Source organism: Garra rufa, chromosome 13 (genome assembly GCF_049309525.1).
Source record: "Garra rufa chromosome 13, GarRuf1.0, whole genome shotgun sequence".
Lineage (NCBI taxonomy): Eukaryota > Metazoa > Chordata > Actinopteri > Cypriniformes > Cyprinidae > Garra > Garra rufa.
Genome location: NC_133373.1, coordinates 27,506,179 through 27,524,830, shown reverse-complemented (window position 1 = coordinate 27,524,830; position 18,652 = coordinate 27,506,179). Strand labels below are relative to the sequence as shown.

General features: G+C 35.7%; 2 protein-coding genes across 5 annotated transcripts in view; both read right to left on the bottom strand.

Annotated features, from left to right (window-relative positions):
- Nucleotides 1-33: 33 nt before the first annotated feature.
- Nucleotides 34-12,244, bottom strand: cep43 (centrosomal protein 43). Of its 2 annotated transcripts, XM_073816473.1 has the most exons (15): nucleotides 12,112-12,244; nucleotides 11,231-11,284; nucleotides 10,550-10,604; nucleotides 9,430-9,518; nucleotides 9,129-9,266; nucleotides 9,011-9,043; nucleotides 8,293-8,349; nucleotides 8,076-8,146; nucleotides 7,700-7,761; nucleotides 7,488-7,549; nucleotides 7,319-7,399; nucleotides 4,904-4,966; nucleotides 3,052-3,260; nucleotides 1,582-1,650; nucleotides 34-1,387 (listed from the first exon to the last, which is right to left on the bottom strand). In XM_073816473.1, exons 1-15 carry the CDS (start codon nucleotides 12,193-12,195, stop codon nucleotides 1,309-1,311), a joined length of 1,206 nt encoding a protein of 401 aa, XP_073672574.1. In that variant the 5' UTR covers nucleotides 12,196-12,244; the 3' UTR covers nucleotides 34-1,308. The 2 variants fall into 2 exon arrangements, with proteins under 2 accessions (XP_073672574.1, XP_073672575.1); XM_073816474.1 differs by lacking the exon at nucleotides 4,904-4,966 and having other exon boundaries at nucleotides 12,112-12,237.
- Nucleotides 12,245-13,973: 1,729 nt separating this feature from the next.
- The window catches only part of myt1la (myelin transcription factor 1-like, a), a 91,471-nt gene continuing 86,792 nt past the window's right edge, over nucleotides 13,974-18,652 (bottom strand). For 2 of the 3 annotated variants that reach the window (XM_073816420.1, XM_073816421.1), the window contains exons 22-23: nucleotides 17,324-17,386; nucleotides 13,974-16,673 (exon numbers count right to left, since the gene is read on the bottom strand). In XM_073816420.1, coding sequence (XP_073672521.1) covers nucleotides 16,533-16,673; nucleotides 17,324-17,386 — 204 coding nt within the window. In that variant the 3' untranslated portion in view covers nucleotides 13,974-16,532. The remainder of the gene's footprint in view (nucleotides 16,674-17,323; nucleotides 17,387-18,652) is intronic. The other variant, XM_073816422.1, reaches the window with a different exon arrangement.

Below are 18,652 nucleotides of genomic sequence, written 5' to 3'. Positions count from 1 at the left end.
ACCAGAGAGACGCGGTTTTTTCACAGACAATTTATGGGGCAAGCAGCGAGCGGATCGTGAAGAAAGGTCAGCTGAATTTGACACTTTATGTTTCAGGCTAGAAATCGCTGATACAACCTTTAATCTAAAGTACAGCAAAACAGTAAAATTCTGAAATATTTTTACTACTTAAAAGAACTGTTTTTTATTTGAATATATTTTAAAATGTAATTTTTTCTTCCTGTGATCAAAGCTAAATTCTCAGCATAATTACTCCAGTCGTCAGTGTCACATGATCCTTCAAAAATTATTCTAATACGCTCTTTTTTTCAGGATTCTTTGATGAATAGAAAGTTCAGCATTTATCTAAAACAAAAAGCTTTTATGAAGCTAAAAATTTTGCTTTGAAATAACAGGAATAAATTACATTTTAAATATATATTTAAATAGAAAACAGTTATTTTAAATAATAATAATAATAAAAAAAAATTCTACAGTTTTTGCTGTCCTTTGAATCAAATAAATGCAGGCTTGGTGAGCAGAAGAGACTTCTTTAAAAAACAAAATCTTACTGTTCAAAAACTTTTGACTGTGCATAAAACAGCATAAAACTTGCAATTGCGAGTTATAAAGTACAATTCTGAGGAGGAAAAAAAAGACCAATATGTTTATATAGTGGAAGTATAGTTTATATCTCACAATTCTGACTTAACTCACAACTGAGAGTTTATATCACAATTCTAGGGAAAAAAGTCAGAATTGTGAGATACTGTTGCAATTGCCTTTTTTTATTCAGTGGCAGAAATGGGCTTCCATATAAATGTGACTAACGTAAATATGAAAAATGTGTTTGTCATGCAATTCTGAGGAAAAAGGTCAAAATTGTGAGATATAAACAAGCTATTGTGAGAAAAAAGTCAGAATTGTGAGACTAAAAGCTGGAATTAACTTTTGTGGAAGAAACAGGCTTCCATATAAATGTGACTAACGTAAATATGAAAAATGGCTGCTAATAACACTGAAAAATTTTATCACAGTTAACAAGACTTTATTCTTTAAACATGAAATTATTCAAACAGTTTCCTAAAGTTTGATTGTGAGTTTTGAAAATTTAAGCCAGTTCAGTTATTTAATGCGACTATTAGGCTTGTTTCTAACCATACTTTGTGTGAATGCGATGCTAGTTAACTGTAAAACTGGACTGACCGCGGTAATCCGCTGCTGTATGAACATGAACAGCCCCAATGAGAGTAAACAGCCTGATTTTGCACCCATAGTTTAAGATAGATGCAGCAGGCTTGAATGGCAGTGTGATCACTCCATGCACACTCACTCATTGAGGCTAGTGCCCCTCCTGATTTGGGATAAGGATCGCCCTGACAGGCTTCCTTCTCTCTGCCAGTGCTGACTTCTCACGAGGGGGGGAAACACATACAGAGCACAGACACAGTTACAGAAAGAGGGAGGGAGAGAGAAAGAAAGTGGCAGGAACAAAAAGCAAGAGGGACAAGGTGCAACATACAACAAAGCTCCAAAATCTACCTTTCATGTCTCATAGTCAAAGTCAAATGCAAATACACTCAGAAAACAGGAAGTACTTACTCTTTCGGACTAAAGGCTTTTTCAGAATGCCTCTGCCCTGAATAAGGCTTATCTGCCAAAGATAAACCACTGTTGCACGTGCAGCATTAAGAGACAACAGTAAAAAGGAGAAGATACATGTCAGAAATTAAAAAAGCACTTCTCTGTATTTTATCTAAGAGCAGTTATTTGAGGTCTTTGTTTATAACTGTGTTTGTCATTTTTAAACAGTACAAATGAACTTCAGTTACGTGCTTCAAAAACATGAAGAAACCAGATCTACACTTTTGAAATTACAATTAAAGGTGCCAGTGGTTTAGATAATTTCAGTTTTATTTGCTCTTTAAGTCTCAGTAGAACATGTGGGCAATGAAACAGTCCTCGTTCAAAGCTCTGAATGGAAACCTGCTTCCACAATGTGAGTCAAACTAGGACTGTGATAAATGTGCTCTCACTGACATTTGCATTTTCATTTATGTATAGCATTTACCTAATTGCGTTTTTTTATCCTTTAGCTAAATTAAAAAACATGCTGTTAAACAGTTCACAATTGGGAATATTTGTAAAAATGTAATTTTTTTGTAGTATTTTACTGTTACATTGTAACATTTTAAACAGGAATTAAATAGACACTGTCTATTTATTTGTTGATTTAAGCAGTGATTTATACATTTACACTTCTGTTTTTTTAATTAAACTGTTAATTAATTATTTTATGAATTTATTTCTTAATTTTTCTTTCAATTCATTTTATTATCCGCTGAAACTCCACTCTCTCATGTATGACAGTTAGCAGAAGCTAGAGATTACGGTTAATAAGTTTTAAATATGGATATTTTTCTTACAAAAATGCATTGATTCACTTCAGGAGGCCTTTACAAACCCCCTGGAGCCATACGAAGTACTTTTTTATGATGGATGGATGCACTTTATTGGACTTCAAAAAACCAACAGCCATTCACTGCCATTATAAAGTTTTTTTTTTAAGATTTATTTTTGGAATTTTGCTTTTTTTTTTTTTTTACAGAATAGGACAGTATATGTGAGCCTGGACCACAAAACCAGTCTTAAGTGTCATTGCACTCTTAGATTCCAGATTTTCAAATAGTCCTATCCTAACAAACCATTCATCCATGGAAAACTTATTTACTTTCAGATGATGTATAAATCTAAAAAACAAAAAACAAAATGTACCCTTATGACTGGTTTTGTGGTTCAGGGTCACATACGAGACAGGAAGTAAAGTGGGACATATGGGGCCCACAAGCCGGGACTCGAACTCGGGTAAGTAAATCATGGGGTAATTTTCATTTTTGGGGGAACCATCCCTTTAAGTGGCATGTCTAGTCCTCAATACCAACAGTTTGTTATTTGTGTCACCTCTAATCCCCAACTTTCTTTTATAAAAATTACTTTCTGTTACTTTGTCTGTGTGAATGGCCCACAAGAGAAGCCACAATTGATGATTTCTCCTAGTGAAGGTATCCTTACCAGCCATAGGTCTTCTGAGGTTTAGGAAGAGGATCATCAAAGAACGAGTCTCCTTCATCCTCATCATCCAGTCTAAACTCCAGTGCTCTCCTCAGTGGGGTGGGAAGGCTTTTCACATCACCTAATCCATCCTCTGACCCTTCAGACACTTGAACAGACCCTCTGTTCATCTGAGACCCCAGCGTTTCACCAGGTCTTCTGTCTCCAGCCTATGGAAAAGTCACAATATTATCAACAAGCTCCAATAATATGACAAGGCCACAAGCGACAGATTTTACCTGATGCAATCAACATGAACAATAAGCATCATTTGCTATGTACATGTAAAGTTACTGCCTGTATGATTCAGTTTGGAACCAAAAGCAATTTTATGTGTGCAAAAGTGAGGAGCTACAATTAGTAAAAACATAAAAATTAAAGAAAAAAGTTTTCTTTGACCCAAGTGGTTTTAAAACATGACATTCTCAAGTAAACTTTAGCTGGGAATTCCAGTGAGTAGATGGTTATAAAAGATTAAAAGAAGGACATTTGACATCATTTACAAGAACAGTAGGTTGTTAAAAAGACCATTTTGAAACTGGCCCACGTTAAGAACAATGCTGCGTCATTCAACCCACTCACAAATCGATTTATTACTCTGACAGGACAAAACAAAAGGTTTTACTTGAGAAGAGATGTTTCAGAAGTAGTGTAGTTAGAAGTTAGACGACATGCTGAATCTGGTTAATAAAAAGGTGTTAGTGAGTGTTAATTAATTAATTTTCACAACCGTATTGGGTGATTAGCGAAAGCCTGGTCAGTATCTTTGCTCTAAATCATTTTGAAAAGACTGATCGTATTCGTATTGTGTATTAGGTGTATTAGCTTAAAGAAGTAGTTCACTTTCAGAACAAAAATTTACAGATAATGTACTCACCCCCCCCCCCCCCCCCCCCCCGTCATCCAAGATGTTCATGTCTTTCTTTCATCAGTCGTAAGGAAATTATGTTTTTTGAGTAAAACAATCAGGATTTCTCTCCATATAATGGACTCCTATGGTGCCCCCAAGTTTGAACTTCCAAAATGCAGCTTCAAATGGCTCCAAACAATCACAGCCGAGGAAAAAAAGGTATTATCTAGCAAAACAATGAGTTATTTTTTATATTTTTATATATTTTCTAAAAAAAAAAAAATTACCATTTATATACTTTTTAACCTCAAATGCTCACCTTTTCTACCTCTGCAAGATGAGCATTTGACATTAAAAAGTATATAAGTTGTAAATGTTTTTAGAAAATAACCGATCATTTCGCTAGATAAGACCCTTCTTCCTCGGCTGGGATCATTTAGAGCCCTTTGAAGCTGCATTTAAACTGCATTTTGGAAGTTCAAACTCGGGGGCACCATAGAAGTCCATTATATGGAGAGAAATCCTGAAATGTTTCCCTCAAAAAACACCATTTCAAACACCAGAAAGAAAGACATCAACATCTTGGATGGCAAGGGCGTGAGTACATTACCTGTAAATTTTTGCTCTCAAAATGAACTACTCCTTTAAATCTGCTCTGCAGTAGCCAGTTAACTATATCAAGTACTTAGACAGTTCCAATTCAACCATGGGCTACGTTTAGCACCACTTTGCTTGTCCATCTTGAATACAAAGCCATTATTTTGTCTTGGGACATGAACTTGCACATGAGTACAGTACAGTAATAGGGACGAGCACGAATCGCAATTTTGTCACTTTTACATGATAACAGCCAGAAGGGTATAAACACCACCGGTTTATGAATAATTTACGAGACCTAAAGGAAGCCACATGGTTGAGCTGATCGGAAGCTCCTGTATCAGAGCTGACTCACGTGTGCTTTACCTGTGGGTCAGCCTTTTCTTCCTGCGCTGAACTGTGCTTAACAAATCCTTTATACCTGGGTATCTGAGCACCAGAATATACATCCATCAGCTTCCCTTTTACAACAATGACATGCTACCCTCACTAAATCTTACACGGATATGGATGGATTGAACAAAATAAAAACATATGCAAAGCAAGAAAAGGAGGAACTGTTGTAGCAATACAAACATGTAAAAACAACTACTGCACGCAACAAAAATGCATGCAAAATTTGGACACATGGAGTAACTTTCATAAAGATTTTGACAAGTTTAAATTTATTATATGTCTTCCAAGTGGTATAGTATGTAGAAAACATGAAATATGATAAATAAATGTATATTAAAATATGTTTTGATCTGGAATATTTGAACCCTTTCCAACAATGACATTTGAGATACATCTCTTCACACTGAGGACAACTGAGGGACTTATATGCATAAATATTACAGAAGGTTCAAATGCTCACTAATGCTCCAGAAGGAAAAACAATGCATTAAGACCCGGGGGGTGAAAACTTTTTGAATTTGAATATCAGGGTAAATTTAACTTACTTTGTCTTCTGGGAAACATGTAAGTATCTTTTGTAGCTTTTAAAAAGGCAATACTAAATGAAAAAAAAAATGATATTAAGGCAAATTTTATTTATTTATTTTTTAACAAATCATTCTGTTCAAAAGTTTTCACCCTGGCTCTTAATGCATCGTTTTTTTTTTTTCTTCTGGAGCATCAGTTTGAGTGTTTAACCTTCTGTAATAGCTGCATGTGATTCCCTCAGTTGTCCTCAGTGTGAAAAGATGGATCCCAAAATCAGACACTTGTTGGAAATGGTTCAAATTAGTGGTGGGCCGTTATCGGCGTTAACGTGCTGCGTTAACGTGAGACTCTTATCGGGCGATAAAAAAAATATCGCCGTTAATCTATTTTCAAAGTTGGGTTGGGAGCTGGGTCTAAACTACGCAAGCTATGATGACTTTCACCTTGATATTTTAGCGCGGATGACGTATACCTAGTCGAATTGCACTGTAGGGGGCGAGAACGAGTCTTCAACTTCTGTGAAATTACCACATCAAATGAGATGTGCAAACATGAATGCAGCTATGAAGCCGCTTCAGGGCAGGTGCGTTGCTAGACCCTTTTTACTGGGGCACGTGAGTTATACTTTACTTTGATAATCCCGAAATAAAGACATTAAACTATATGCAACAACTGAATTGACGCTTAAAAGCAACGCAGTTTAACCCAAGACTATGCACGCAGAAATCCATGCCGGTGCGCGTCTGTGCAGCACGCGCACGTCGTGCAGCCTTTTGCGCAGAAGTACTTGGTTACACAAGTTTGTATAGGTAATTATGTTGTAAATGCAATTGTCAAGCAGTTTGTGATGCATTTTGGAAACAGGAGATGAGCGCCTGATCTAATGCGCCACCTGGCCCGTTCTCGAAGACTTATTTTTAGTCATTATTTGGGTAGCACACATATTCTGAATGCCTTCGGCAGAATTCAAATTAGCCATTTTAATCTAGATTAATTCCAAAATTTAATCTAGATTAAAAAAAATTAATCTATGCCCACCCCTAGTTCAAATACACAAAAATGCTGAAAAATGCTGATTTTTTCTGAAGAACAGTAGGCAGTTTAATTGTAGTTTAACAACTATCACTAAACAAAAAACTATTATTTTTTTCTTGTGGACTATATCTAAACATCTTCTATGTGAAATATCTTATTCAGATCAGTACTAAAAAAAATAACATGCATTTTGTATGATTTTTGTATGATACTTTTATTTTGGTAAAATAATTAATACGTTGCAGGTATATGAATAATATGTTGTGTGACATTACATTCTGTGCAGGTCATAGGCTCTTGCCTACACTCTGGTAAAATCCCTTTCCCCTTTGTGAGTCAAACTGCAATGACTGCATGAATTTACTACGGTGTATCACCCACCATCTAAGATTTAACCCATGATATAAGATATGCCGATAAATCAAATCAAAGACACACAGCTACCCAATACTACACCACGCATCTTCTATTCATAAAACTAGCAATGTACTGGGGGTTCAACTTAAGGAGCTGAATGAAATAAAATTCGAACGAATGAAAATTGTGCATGCTACAAAACTAACATTTTTAATAACATGTTGCAGGTTTTGCACGTAAACAGGCTAACAGAAGCCAGCTGTGGCTTTGTGGTTTGTTTGTTTTTTTACATATACAGATAGGCAAAAGACAGAATATTAGACACGACTAAAAGTAACTCATATTTGATACACAAAAAATATCAGAGATGATAATCTTGTCAAAAGGTGAGAAGAAAGTGTGTGAGAGAAAGAGAAACAGAGATGAAGAAACAAACAAACAAAGACAGACAGGAAGTCATTTTACCTTGCTGGCGGAAGACGAAATGATTTTATCTTCAGTAGTTTTACTTGAGGAGTAAAGTGCATCGCTACTGTCACTGGTAACCTATAAACAATATTACAGGCCTCATTACAAAAGAAATCACTGAAAAAGGAGTGCTAAAAGAAATCAGAATGTGTTCAAGATTGCTCACCACACTTCGACACTGAATGAAAAAGCATTTGTACAATCCCAGGAAGTCCTGAAAGTCTACAGCTATGTAAAGTTTAAACAGAAAGAAAGAAGTGGAAGATTAAAATTCCATTAGCGACATTAGCAGTTTATCCTAAGTTTATTTGTCAATGAATGACTAGATTGCCAGGTTCCTAAAATGGTGGAAAACTAAACAAGATCACAAATACTTACTATTGCTTGTGTCCTTGCCTTTGGCTTTAAATTCCTCAGTGACGTAACTGTCCAGCATGTTTCTTTTTATTTGCAAATACAAAAATAAATAAAAATCAGATTAGTGAAATATGTGGCCAATCATAGTAACTGCAACCAAAAACAAGGATGATCTTTTGTTAGGAGACATTTAATTCTGGTTTGTGTGCAGAAATACACTGTTCCCATGTCATGACAAAGCCCATGACCACAACCAGACATGGGTATGAAGAGCAAACCAACAAAGTAGGAAGATGTAAACACTTTCAGTCATTACATAAATGAGAGTTTCAGTACCAGTAAATTCAGACATTTCCTAGAGTTCATGGCATTCAGAGCCCACAAAGTTGAAACAAACCTGCTGAACTGGGGAAAAAGATCGGCGAAAATGCCAATAACGGCGTCCCTGCTGATCTCACCACTTCTGTTCTGTAAAATCAAACCAAAAGATCAAAATTACTCACAAAGGTTTTTATATTTTTGTCATTTGGTTAGTAATTACCAAATAATGATTTACTGTGACCAAATTAGTAATACAATTAATAATAAAATTATAATAGTGAAAAAAAAGTTACCTTGTCATGACTGTCAAATTTCTTGCGGGCATCAGCAATTTGACGGGGCAACAATTCCTAAAACCACATGACGTTCACAAACATTACTACAATCACTGCAGATTACACTAAGAGGTAAGTGAATATATAACTGCTTTATTATTTGGAATTCTTTGATTACTTTAAAAATAATATAAATTGTATTTTTTTAATACTCATTTGTAGTATACATCGCATGTTTGGGACAGTCACGTTGTGCGCTTACAAACATGACAGGATGTCACAGTGTACAACCATGAAACTATAGTATTTGATGTCTCGTCTAACATGACAGGAGTCATGCAGCGCTATGGGCTTGATTAAACAAATGCACGTAGGGAGCCCACAAAACAATACTAAAAGTCTAGAAGTAGGACAAGCTTGTTTTGCACAAGTATCTTAACAGGAAAACCTTTTTTGCAGCACCATTTAAAGATGTTAATTTACATCATCCTTCCCTTGTGTGACCTGAATAATTCGTCTGGGGTTTGTGATGTGTGGGTAAACTGGTGATACGAATCAACCCGAGATGTGCTCTCCAACCACAAGTGATATAAGTGGGTTAGCACTATTACTAGTCTGTGACTGGATCTGTTCCTGAGAGTGCATCAGCCCTACCTGTGCTTACTGTACGTGTGGGTGCAAAAACAGGTTACAGAGATATCTACTGAGATAACATGGACCAGCAGTGGTAAAGTACCTTGGGAAAACTTCTTTCAGTCAACCGATCTCCCTGAGAAGAGACAAAAGAAAGGAAGTCACTATCTGAAAGACATGAATTTATCTGATTGGCTAAAATGCAGAGCATCAAAGATCACCTCTGTGAAAATAGAGGTCTTGTCCTTATGCCGGCCCCTCTTCACCAACTCTAGCAGAAGAGGCGTGTTTTTATTCACCTCCGATTCTGAAATGCCAAGCTCTTTAGACAGAGTTTCACGGCTTTCAAGCCCATTGAGCTGAAGGACACATTGTAAGGTACGTTAGTTCAGCTGAAAGAGATTTGAGGTCACAGAGGACATAGTATAGCACATTTAAATCGATCAATCAAAAAATGTTCTGAATGACAGCTTTAAACTGTGTATCACTTACAGCGTTTTATATTACACAACAATGACGTACCGTACTAATTTCAGGTTGAAACACAGCAAGGGTGAAGTCTAAACTGAAGACTTGCAGGAAGTCAGTGATAAGACCTGCTACCAAGCGACCTGCAAAAAAAGCAAGACATGCTGAAAATGCAGAAAACATTTACAAAGGCAAGCAAAACATCCAAAAAAGATCAAATAAAAGAAAAAAAAATTTCTAGAGATCAGACATTTTGTTCTACTTTTTTCTCTTGATTGTTAAGTCGATATTTTGAGAAAATTCAAATGCGGAATATGCTTTATTTTGCCTTAATTTGCAGTCTGGAAAAAATAGAAATTAGTTGCTGAAAATCAGAGTCATTCTGCAGATTTGTGTTGACAAATTTCACCAAAAATCATGCCGTGTGTGAAGGGCACAGATTCTGATTTTTAAGCCTCAGACTATGATTCTGATTCTGATTCTATCCAGTCAGAGAATATATAAAAAGTTTAATATTTTGAGCTGATTTGTGACCCTGGACCATGGGGCATGGGTGTATTTGTAGCAATAGCCAACATTACACTGTATGGATCAAATTGATAGATTTTTCTTTTATACAAAAAAATCATTAAGTAAAGATCATGTTTCATGAAGATGTTTTGTAAATTTCCTACAGTAAATATGTCAAAATTTTATTTTTGATTACTAATACGCATTGCTAAGAACTTGGACAACTTTAAAGAAGATTTTCTGAATATTTTGATTTTTTGCACCCTCAGATTTCAGATTTCAGATCTCAACCAAATATTGTCCTATCCTACTGTACACCTAATGTATATCCTGATGTACACATCTCAATTTCAAAAAACTGAAAACTGACTGGTTTTGTGGTCCAGGGTCACATTTCAGAACACATATTGTCATTTCTCATGCGTCTCCTAGCAAAAAGGCACATGTGTTTGCATGAGTTTGTTGTGTTCAGAACATCCTGAATGTCTGATAGTGTGTGTGTGTGTGTGTGTGTGTGTGTGTGTGTGTGAGATCCTCTATCATTTAGTGTGTGATGTCTAGTTTCTCTCTGTAAGCATTTACAAAGTCAGCAATGTGTATGATGCCTAGTGTTACAATCTGTTACAAGCCAAGTCATCATCTCATCAAAACAAGATATACTTACCATCCTTTGTGTTGAGGGACTTTTTCAGGTTTTCATTCACAAGAGGTGTTTTATTCTATTTAAAAGAGTTGACATCTATATGACACACTGAATCTTGCAAATGTATCATAATGCTTGTGCAAAAACATTCAATTGACACATCAGAACTTAATCATCAAAAGATAATGATAATGTATTTATAAAGAATTTTTAAAAAATGCATTAAAGGGATTGCTCACTAAAAAATTTAAATGCAGTCATTAATTAAACAACCTCATGTCATTCCAAACTTGTTAGAACTTCGGTTATCTTTGGAATACAAATTAAGATATTTTTGATGAAATCCAAAAGCTTTCTGACCCTGCATAGACAGCAACGCAACTACCAACTACCCAGAAAGGTAGTAAGAACTTTGATAAAATAGTCATGGTGAGATCAGTAGTTCAACCTTAATTTTATGAAGCTACGAGAATACTTTTTGAGCACAAAGAAAACAAAAATAATGACTTTATTCTTTAAACGTGTCAGTTGCGTTGCTGTCTATGCAGGGTCAGAAAGCTCTTGGATTTCATCAAACATATCTTAATTTGTGCTCCGAGATGAACGAAAGACTTATGGGTTTGGAACGACATGAGAGTGAGTAATTAATGACAGAATTTTAATTTTTTAGTGAACTATCCCTTTAAAACTATTTAGAATTACCTCGACTTTGTCCTGCTCTTCTAAGGCAAGGAAAACAGCTGCACGTAGCTCTGCCTGTAAACCAAAAAAAGAGACTTGTCATCACTTGATATGTCACAGTACAGCACCAAACAGACTCATGGAGGATCAGAACAGCTCAAAACTCAGATATGTTACTGAACCTTCAGAGTCAGTGAAGAAACACTTCTATGTATAGATACAGTATAACCTCAATTATAAAAGGTACAGTTGATTAAATGCATCATATTACAGGTTAAACCAGATTACTTCTGGCCTGATTATTTTAGATGACTTCCTTAATACCTCTGAGACCAACACCTCACCAAAAAAAAAAAAAAAACTTGTTTGTTAACTAGAAAACATGTTTTGTTTAATATTAAAACAGCCAAGATAAACAACGACACTGTAGGTCTCATCTTTCGAGGTATGAGGGGGGAAATAGGTTAATAAAGAGAGCTTTGTCATAACACAATGTTGCCACACACCTATGTTGAATAAAAAAGACATGTAGCAACACAAGTTTTGAGTAAGAGATGCCAACACCACCATGATAAAAACTGTACAAATTTCACAATTTCAAAATGAAATATCACTGCAGCTTGAGATCTTAAAGACTTAGACAGACAAACAATGACAATGACAATGTAGGTTTCATTTTAGTGGTATGAGGGAAAAAAACAGGTACAAAAAGAGCGCAGTGTCATAACACAATGTTGTCACACCAGTGTCTGTTGTCCATTTGTTGCCCATAACAACTTTAGCATCACTATGCTATGCTAACAAACATTGCGCTTAGAAAACAAACTATGTCCCGTATGAGACAGGGATTATTCCAGTCTCATAAAGATTTAAAACGTGTTTCGAAACAGCCAGGAAAATACCTTAATTTTATTCAAAACGCCGCTGTTTTCCAAGTTTTGGATCAGTAGATCTCTGAGTTCCGTGTCCTCCTCCGTCGCAGACATCTTCAGTTTGTGTCATGTGACTATAGGTTGGAAACCTGCGCACCCTGGCGGCTGTCCACGGCGTTACACCTGGGTTCATTATGGATAGTATGTTCCAACATCCGCCGGTTCAAGATTTTTCTTCTCTGATTCTGCAGTTAGTCCCTCATGCCATTGAGACGAATGGGAATCCTAACGGATAGCTCTCTGCAGGTAGGCCTTTTAGACCGTGGAGCTCGCCTTAGCTCATGAATATTAAAAAGGTCATTGTCAAGATGCTTGATGATTGTCCTGCGGGGGACTCGTTACGTTCTCTAATTAATATTCATGAGTCAAACCTTCAACGTAGTTATAATTTACTTCCAAGTAGAAATAACTGTAGCTAATTGTTCGTGCCAAACGTTTTTAATGACTACTTCCATTTTTCCCGGACTAAAAGTCAGCCATTTCAAAAATATCAAATACAAAAAAATGTCTTTGTATTTTATTATACACTAGTAGTCAAAAGTTTTTGAACTGTAAGCTTGGTCTAATGTTATTTAAAGAAGTCTCTTCTGCTCACCAAGCCTGCATTTATTTGATACAAAGTACAGTAAAACAGTAGGCTACTTTTTAAAAATATTTTTACTATTTAAAATAACTGTTTTCTATTTTAATATATTTAAAAATGTAATTTATTCTTGTGATCAAAGCTAAATTTTCAGCATCATTACTTTAGTCTTCAGTGTCAAATGATGCTTCAAAAATCCTTCTAATAATTGTGGTTCAAGAAACATTTATTATTATTATTATTATTATTTATTAATATTGTAACATTATACACTGACTATACCATTCAAAAGCTTGGAATCAGTTTTTTTGGGGGGGGGGGGAAGAAAGAAATTATAAAAAATAAATCATTTTATTTAGCAAGGGTGCTTTAAATGCTGTTTAATAGCTATACATTAAATGCTGTTCTTCTGAACTTTCTATTCATCAACGAAACCTGAAAAAATCTACTTAGCTGTTTTCAACATAATAATAAAAGTTTTTAAGCAGCAAATCAGAATATTTGAATGATTTCTGACAGATTAGGAGTAATGGTGCTAAAAATTAAGCTTTGAAATCACAGGATTATATTTCATTTTAAAATATATGTAAATAGAAAACAGTTATTTTAAATAGTAATAATATTTCTGATTTTTACTGTTTTTGTTGTACATTGAATTAAATAAATGCAGAATTGGTGAGCATAAGAGACTTCTTTAAAAAAAAAACATTAAAAATCTTATTATGATAGTGTAACTATAACTAAAGGAGAACAAAGATATATATTTGGGTCATTCCTGTTATGTAATAAGTCCTACATTCTACTCTCTAAAATATAGATATACCAGTTTTGTAATTTACTTCTAAATAAATACTTATAAATATTGTAAACATTATTAATTACAGCTACTGGTAAGACAATTTAAAAAATACCTAACTAGTTTACTATCATCAAGTAAAATCTTTAATATTTTATTATTTTATTTTAGATGTTTTGCCAGCGTAACACATTTCTGCAGAGCTATTTTGTAATGGACTGTAATGACAAATTTTTCCATCTCTGCTGCTTTTGATGCATGATCAGTCACATGAACGCCCATGAGAAAAGATGATAGCCTCCAGGTCACATACTGTATTTCCAGGCAACTGCCACCGAGATGAATGCATATTAATTTTTTTAGGCAACTCCGGGTACATCAGACCTCCTTGATGCAAGCCAGTGTAACATCATTTAAAAATGCCATGTCATGTTGAATAAAAGGGACATGTAATGTGGCAACACAAGTTTTATTGAGTAAGAGATGTCAACACCAGCATGATAAAAATTGTACAAATTTCACAATTTCAAAATGAAATATCACTGCAACTTGTGATCTTAAACACTTAGAGCAAAAAAAGTCTCATACCAACAGAAATCATGCCATGTGGTTGAAAAACAAAATAAGAGAGTAAAAGATAGCTAAAGAGCTGGATAGAGGAAGAGAGCAAGAGACATTAAGAAAGCTATGCTTCTTTCTTTATTTTTTAATAGAAAAATCCTGGTTTAAAATGGTTAATTAAAATCCATTGGATATGGAAACTTGTAACCTGATGATTTCACAATTATTAATAAGAAAAGTATTCTGCATTCAAGCATGTGACACCATAGATAGAGTTTTCTATTTAAATAGTCACAGATAACCTTTTGAAGTAGATAGTACAATATGTGCCAACTGAAAATGAGCAGCGGAATTGTGCTTAAAATCCCTTTTCCCGTCAAATCAGTTATGATAATGGATGAGAGGATATTGTATTTTGCTATCAGTGTTGTAAAAGCGTTACTATCTTGGAAATAAGCTGCATACACAAAGCTTTCGGAGAGAGAAATGTGCCGTGGTTGGGGTAGAGATGTCTGGATATTATAGAACGCTAAATAAGAGTGACTAGCATCATTTGCATGAGCTCTCGGAAAACATAATGCTAGTCGTCGTAATAATAATAATAATAATAATAATACAAAATCATAGATTTCAGAAACAAAGCCCCACGTAGAGCATCAGCAACAACCAGAGTCATTTCACACTAAAAATCACTGTGACAGTTTCGACTCATGCTCGATAAATACAAACAACTTTAAAATCCACCACTGAAAATCAGCCCTGTTTGTGACTTTGCTTGATGCTTCGAACGAGCTTTGTCTAAATGAAGATGAACGGGGGGTTCCCAGACTATAACTGTACATGTCCTTAATGCCGTTTCATCGTTGAATTATCAAAAATGCTTCCTGCTTCAATTTCCATAATTCTTAGAGCTTAAAGTGCCGCTGATTTCTCAGAAACGTAAAAAATAAGTGATGTAGGTGAATCGCAGGTTACCACAGAAGGCAAGCTGACCTCTCTTAATACTGATTGGAGTTCACTAATTGTAATATGATGAGCTTGCATTGCTGATATAGTCGTATTTGTTGTGCACTCGTGACCAGATGAATCTCTACATGATTGTTTGGACAAAATCTACAAGACAAGTGCTCCATTACTATGACACAATGACGGATGGATGGCGACATTAACCCTGTATATCCAGCACACTGATAAACTAACATTCACACAGAGATTTACTTTCTTCAAAGGAAAAAAAAAAAAAGAAAAAACTTCCCACAATTCAAACGTCTGGGCACCTCCTTGGTCTCCTGAAACAAATAAAAACACCAAAACATGGAAACAAAGGTGTCCCTGTGCAAAATCGAACATGAGAAATGTTAAATCATAATGCATTCATCCTTTTAGACTTGATCACCCATGTTTAAACCCTAAAACATGACTGTATTAAAAGATTTATATAAAACTTAATACTTTCAATTTAGTAAAAAGATTCATCAGCTTTCTACTATGGTAAGAATAAGAAATTGCATATACCCAAACTTTTGCATCCCATATCTAAATAAATGATTGATTCGTTATCATATATTGCTGATATTCTATCGTACTACCACTAACATTTTACGATCATTAAATTAATAATTAATGTTGGATTGTCTCCTTGAAATTTTCTGTAGTTATTGGCCTCAACCGGCCGGGCGTTACATTTAGAGTATGGACTTATGAAATATTTCTTGGGATTTACACCAGTGAGTTTCCGTGTCATGATGTTTGCATTCACATTTTTTTTTCTATTTTTCCATCTATTTTGGGAATTAAAACGAGGACAAAAAAAAACAAAACAAACAAGCAAAAATAAAAACAATACACGTACTGCATTAGAGTGCCCACACTGACCACTATAAATATGATTTCGGAACCGAAAGACGACGTTTCTCAATATTTTTACAAAATGTACCCAAAATCGAACCACAAAAATGTACCACTGTACACCCATTGAACAGCCTGCACAGCACATTAGTTCCCATTAGTTCCATAAAGAGAAGCTCAGATCGAAACTGATTGCCCTTACATTCCCTCAGTGTATCCCCTCTGCACCTCTTTAGATTTAAAATAATGGATGGTTTTTGTTTACAATTAATAAATACATATACACTAAAATGTGCATACATTAGCAGCTATAAACAGTACATCACATTATGTCAGGTCATATGAAAAATGTACAAAACATGAATGTTCCTCAAAACATTTGCCATTGGTAGTCGTCATCTTAAAGCAAGGCAACAAATAAGTTATGTCGTTTTTTTTGTTGTTGTTGTCAAAAGCATAACAGAATCATAAATAATGCCAAATAATACAATAAATTACAGCAGCAAAAAAATCATACTAGTTATCCATACTTTTTACATGATGGGTTTTTTTAATTTCTTAACGCTTTGATCACATGACCCCGTTACTTGGCCGATCGCAAAGCTACACTTGGATGCCTTGAACCGCTTGCTTGATGTTCTCCAAGAGGGCCTTGTTCTCCGGGCTCTGGTACTGGTCCTGGTGAGTATACATATCTGTCAAAGTGCTCACATATGTGTCAAAGTTTTGCTCGTTCATCGGCTCCTGTGAAACAGATGGGGATCATTGGAGGTCGAAAAAGCAAATCGAGCATAATATATGCAATCAAACACAGAATCAAGGCTTAGGACAGAAAGGGAAGGGGGAAGAGGATATATTTAGGGAGGAATGAACCCACAAAGCTGCCTTTGAAGCTAAATATAAGCTAGGGTTTTAAAGAAAATACATCTCTTGAAATGCAGGGCTTGCGTAAGACTACTACGCTGTCTCTAAAAATATATATCTGATGGATAACAAAAAAATTATAATGCACATACATTATGTATGCATGCACTGGTGTGAGTTTCATGCTCATGAGTATGTAGGTAATACTGGCATTCACAAGTGAGATCGAACAGATCGCCATGAATAGCAGACAGATATCGATGAGCATCACTGTGCCTGATAAAATAATGTGTTTTACGATAATAACATGAGTTTACTACCAAAAATAAATATGGCTCATATTGCAACCCCAGCTTTCTTATCGCTATTCCCTGAAGTGGATTATGTCAATATGTGTGGCACTGATACACTCTATGGACCTTCGTGATGCATACACATCGTACTGTGTGTTACAAAAGGGGAGGACTAGGGGGAGGAAAATGATAGTGAGGAGAAGGATAAAGTTAGACTATGGAAAATGAATCTCTTACTCTGTGGGGCATCTGTAAACAGCAGTAATTTTTAACAGGGGCCTCTTTCAGTGGCATCGGTTTCTACAGAAGGGAGAGGTGTAGAGAAAAGACTATTAGCCTGGCTTAAAGCCAGAGGTCAGTGGTCTCAATAAAACGGACATACTTGACTTTACACGTGGAAGTACAGAAGCTCTGCTCGAGCGGCATGACACATGAACAGGCAACAGTCGTCTGATGTTAGTGCAGCTTGAGGACCCCTCGTGCACACTCTAAATAGCATCCATCAACAGTGGGGGTGGAGAATTCAGGAGCCATATTCAAGAAGACATGTTTCAGTTGTTTACTAACATGGCTGCCACATTTCAACGGGGCTTGTCCAATCGTGCCCCGGCTCAATGTGTATGCGACAATCTGATCCACAGCGGCCATGTTGTTACTCAACTGAAAAGCAGCTGTTGGAGTGGAGGTTGTTTTTCTACAATGGTCGGTAAAGGGGAGTGACCTCAGCACAGAAGCATATGGAACTGCGAGGAACTCAACAACAGACATAAAGAAGCAGATGGGAGAAACAATAGAAACCGGAATTTCATCCCTACTGGTAGCGTCTGAAATGCAGACTCAGGCCCTGGCTCTCAACAAGGCGCTATATGAGCTAAAATACTATTCTAAGCAGATATGTTTATAGTAGGTGATATTGTAACAAACTGTTAACAGCTCTTTTGAATTGATTCAGGTTTATATAATTGTACAATATTATCAAACACTTTTATCATGAGTTTGTAGTCCCTTGATCACTGATATTTTCTTACCCTTTCACTCTTAAAAATAAAGGTTTGTTAATGTGGCATTCATGATTCCATGAAGAAACTTTAACATCAGGGGCTTTCGCACCGCATAAGAACTAGCGAGCATTGTGGTTCCCAGGGAACCAATTTCCCCCTTGGGCTGTTTTCTTGGTTGCATTCGCACCAGCAGAAGGAACTCTGAAGCGGCCGACTGCGAGGTCTTTATTCGCGGCATTTACAAACATCAACAACCGGTAAAAGGAGGATGCCATGATCGGAGCTGTTTTTGTTGTGTGTCGTGGGTTTCGTGATAACAGAAATTGAATGTAAATGAACACAACACTGCAGACAACAAGTACATGCCGTAAATCACTGTTTTTCATGTTCGTTGAGTACATTTTTTTAACTGGCTTTTTAAAAATGCCTGGTAGCTGGTGCTTTGTATGAGTTTTGCCAATCACTGGTAGTTCCTATAGAACTGTTTTAGACCCTATTCTGAAGTAGGAGCTAATTTTGTTCCCCTAAACGGAGTTCATAGAACTTAATATGTTCTTAGTTCCTG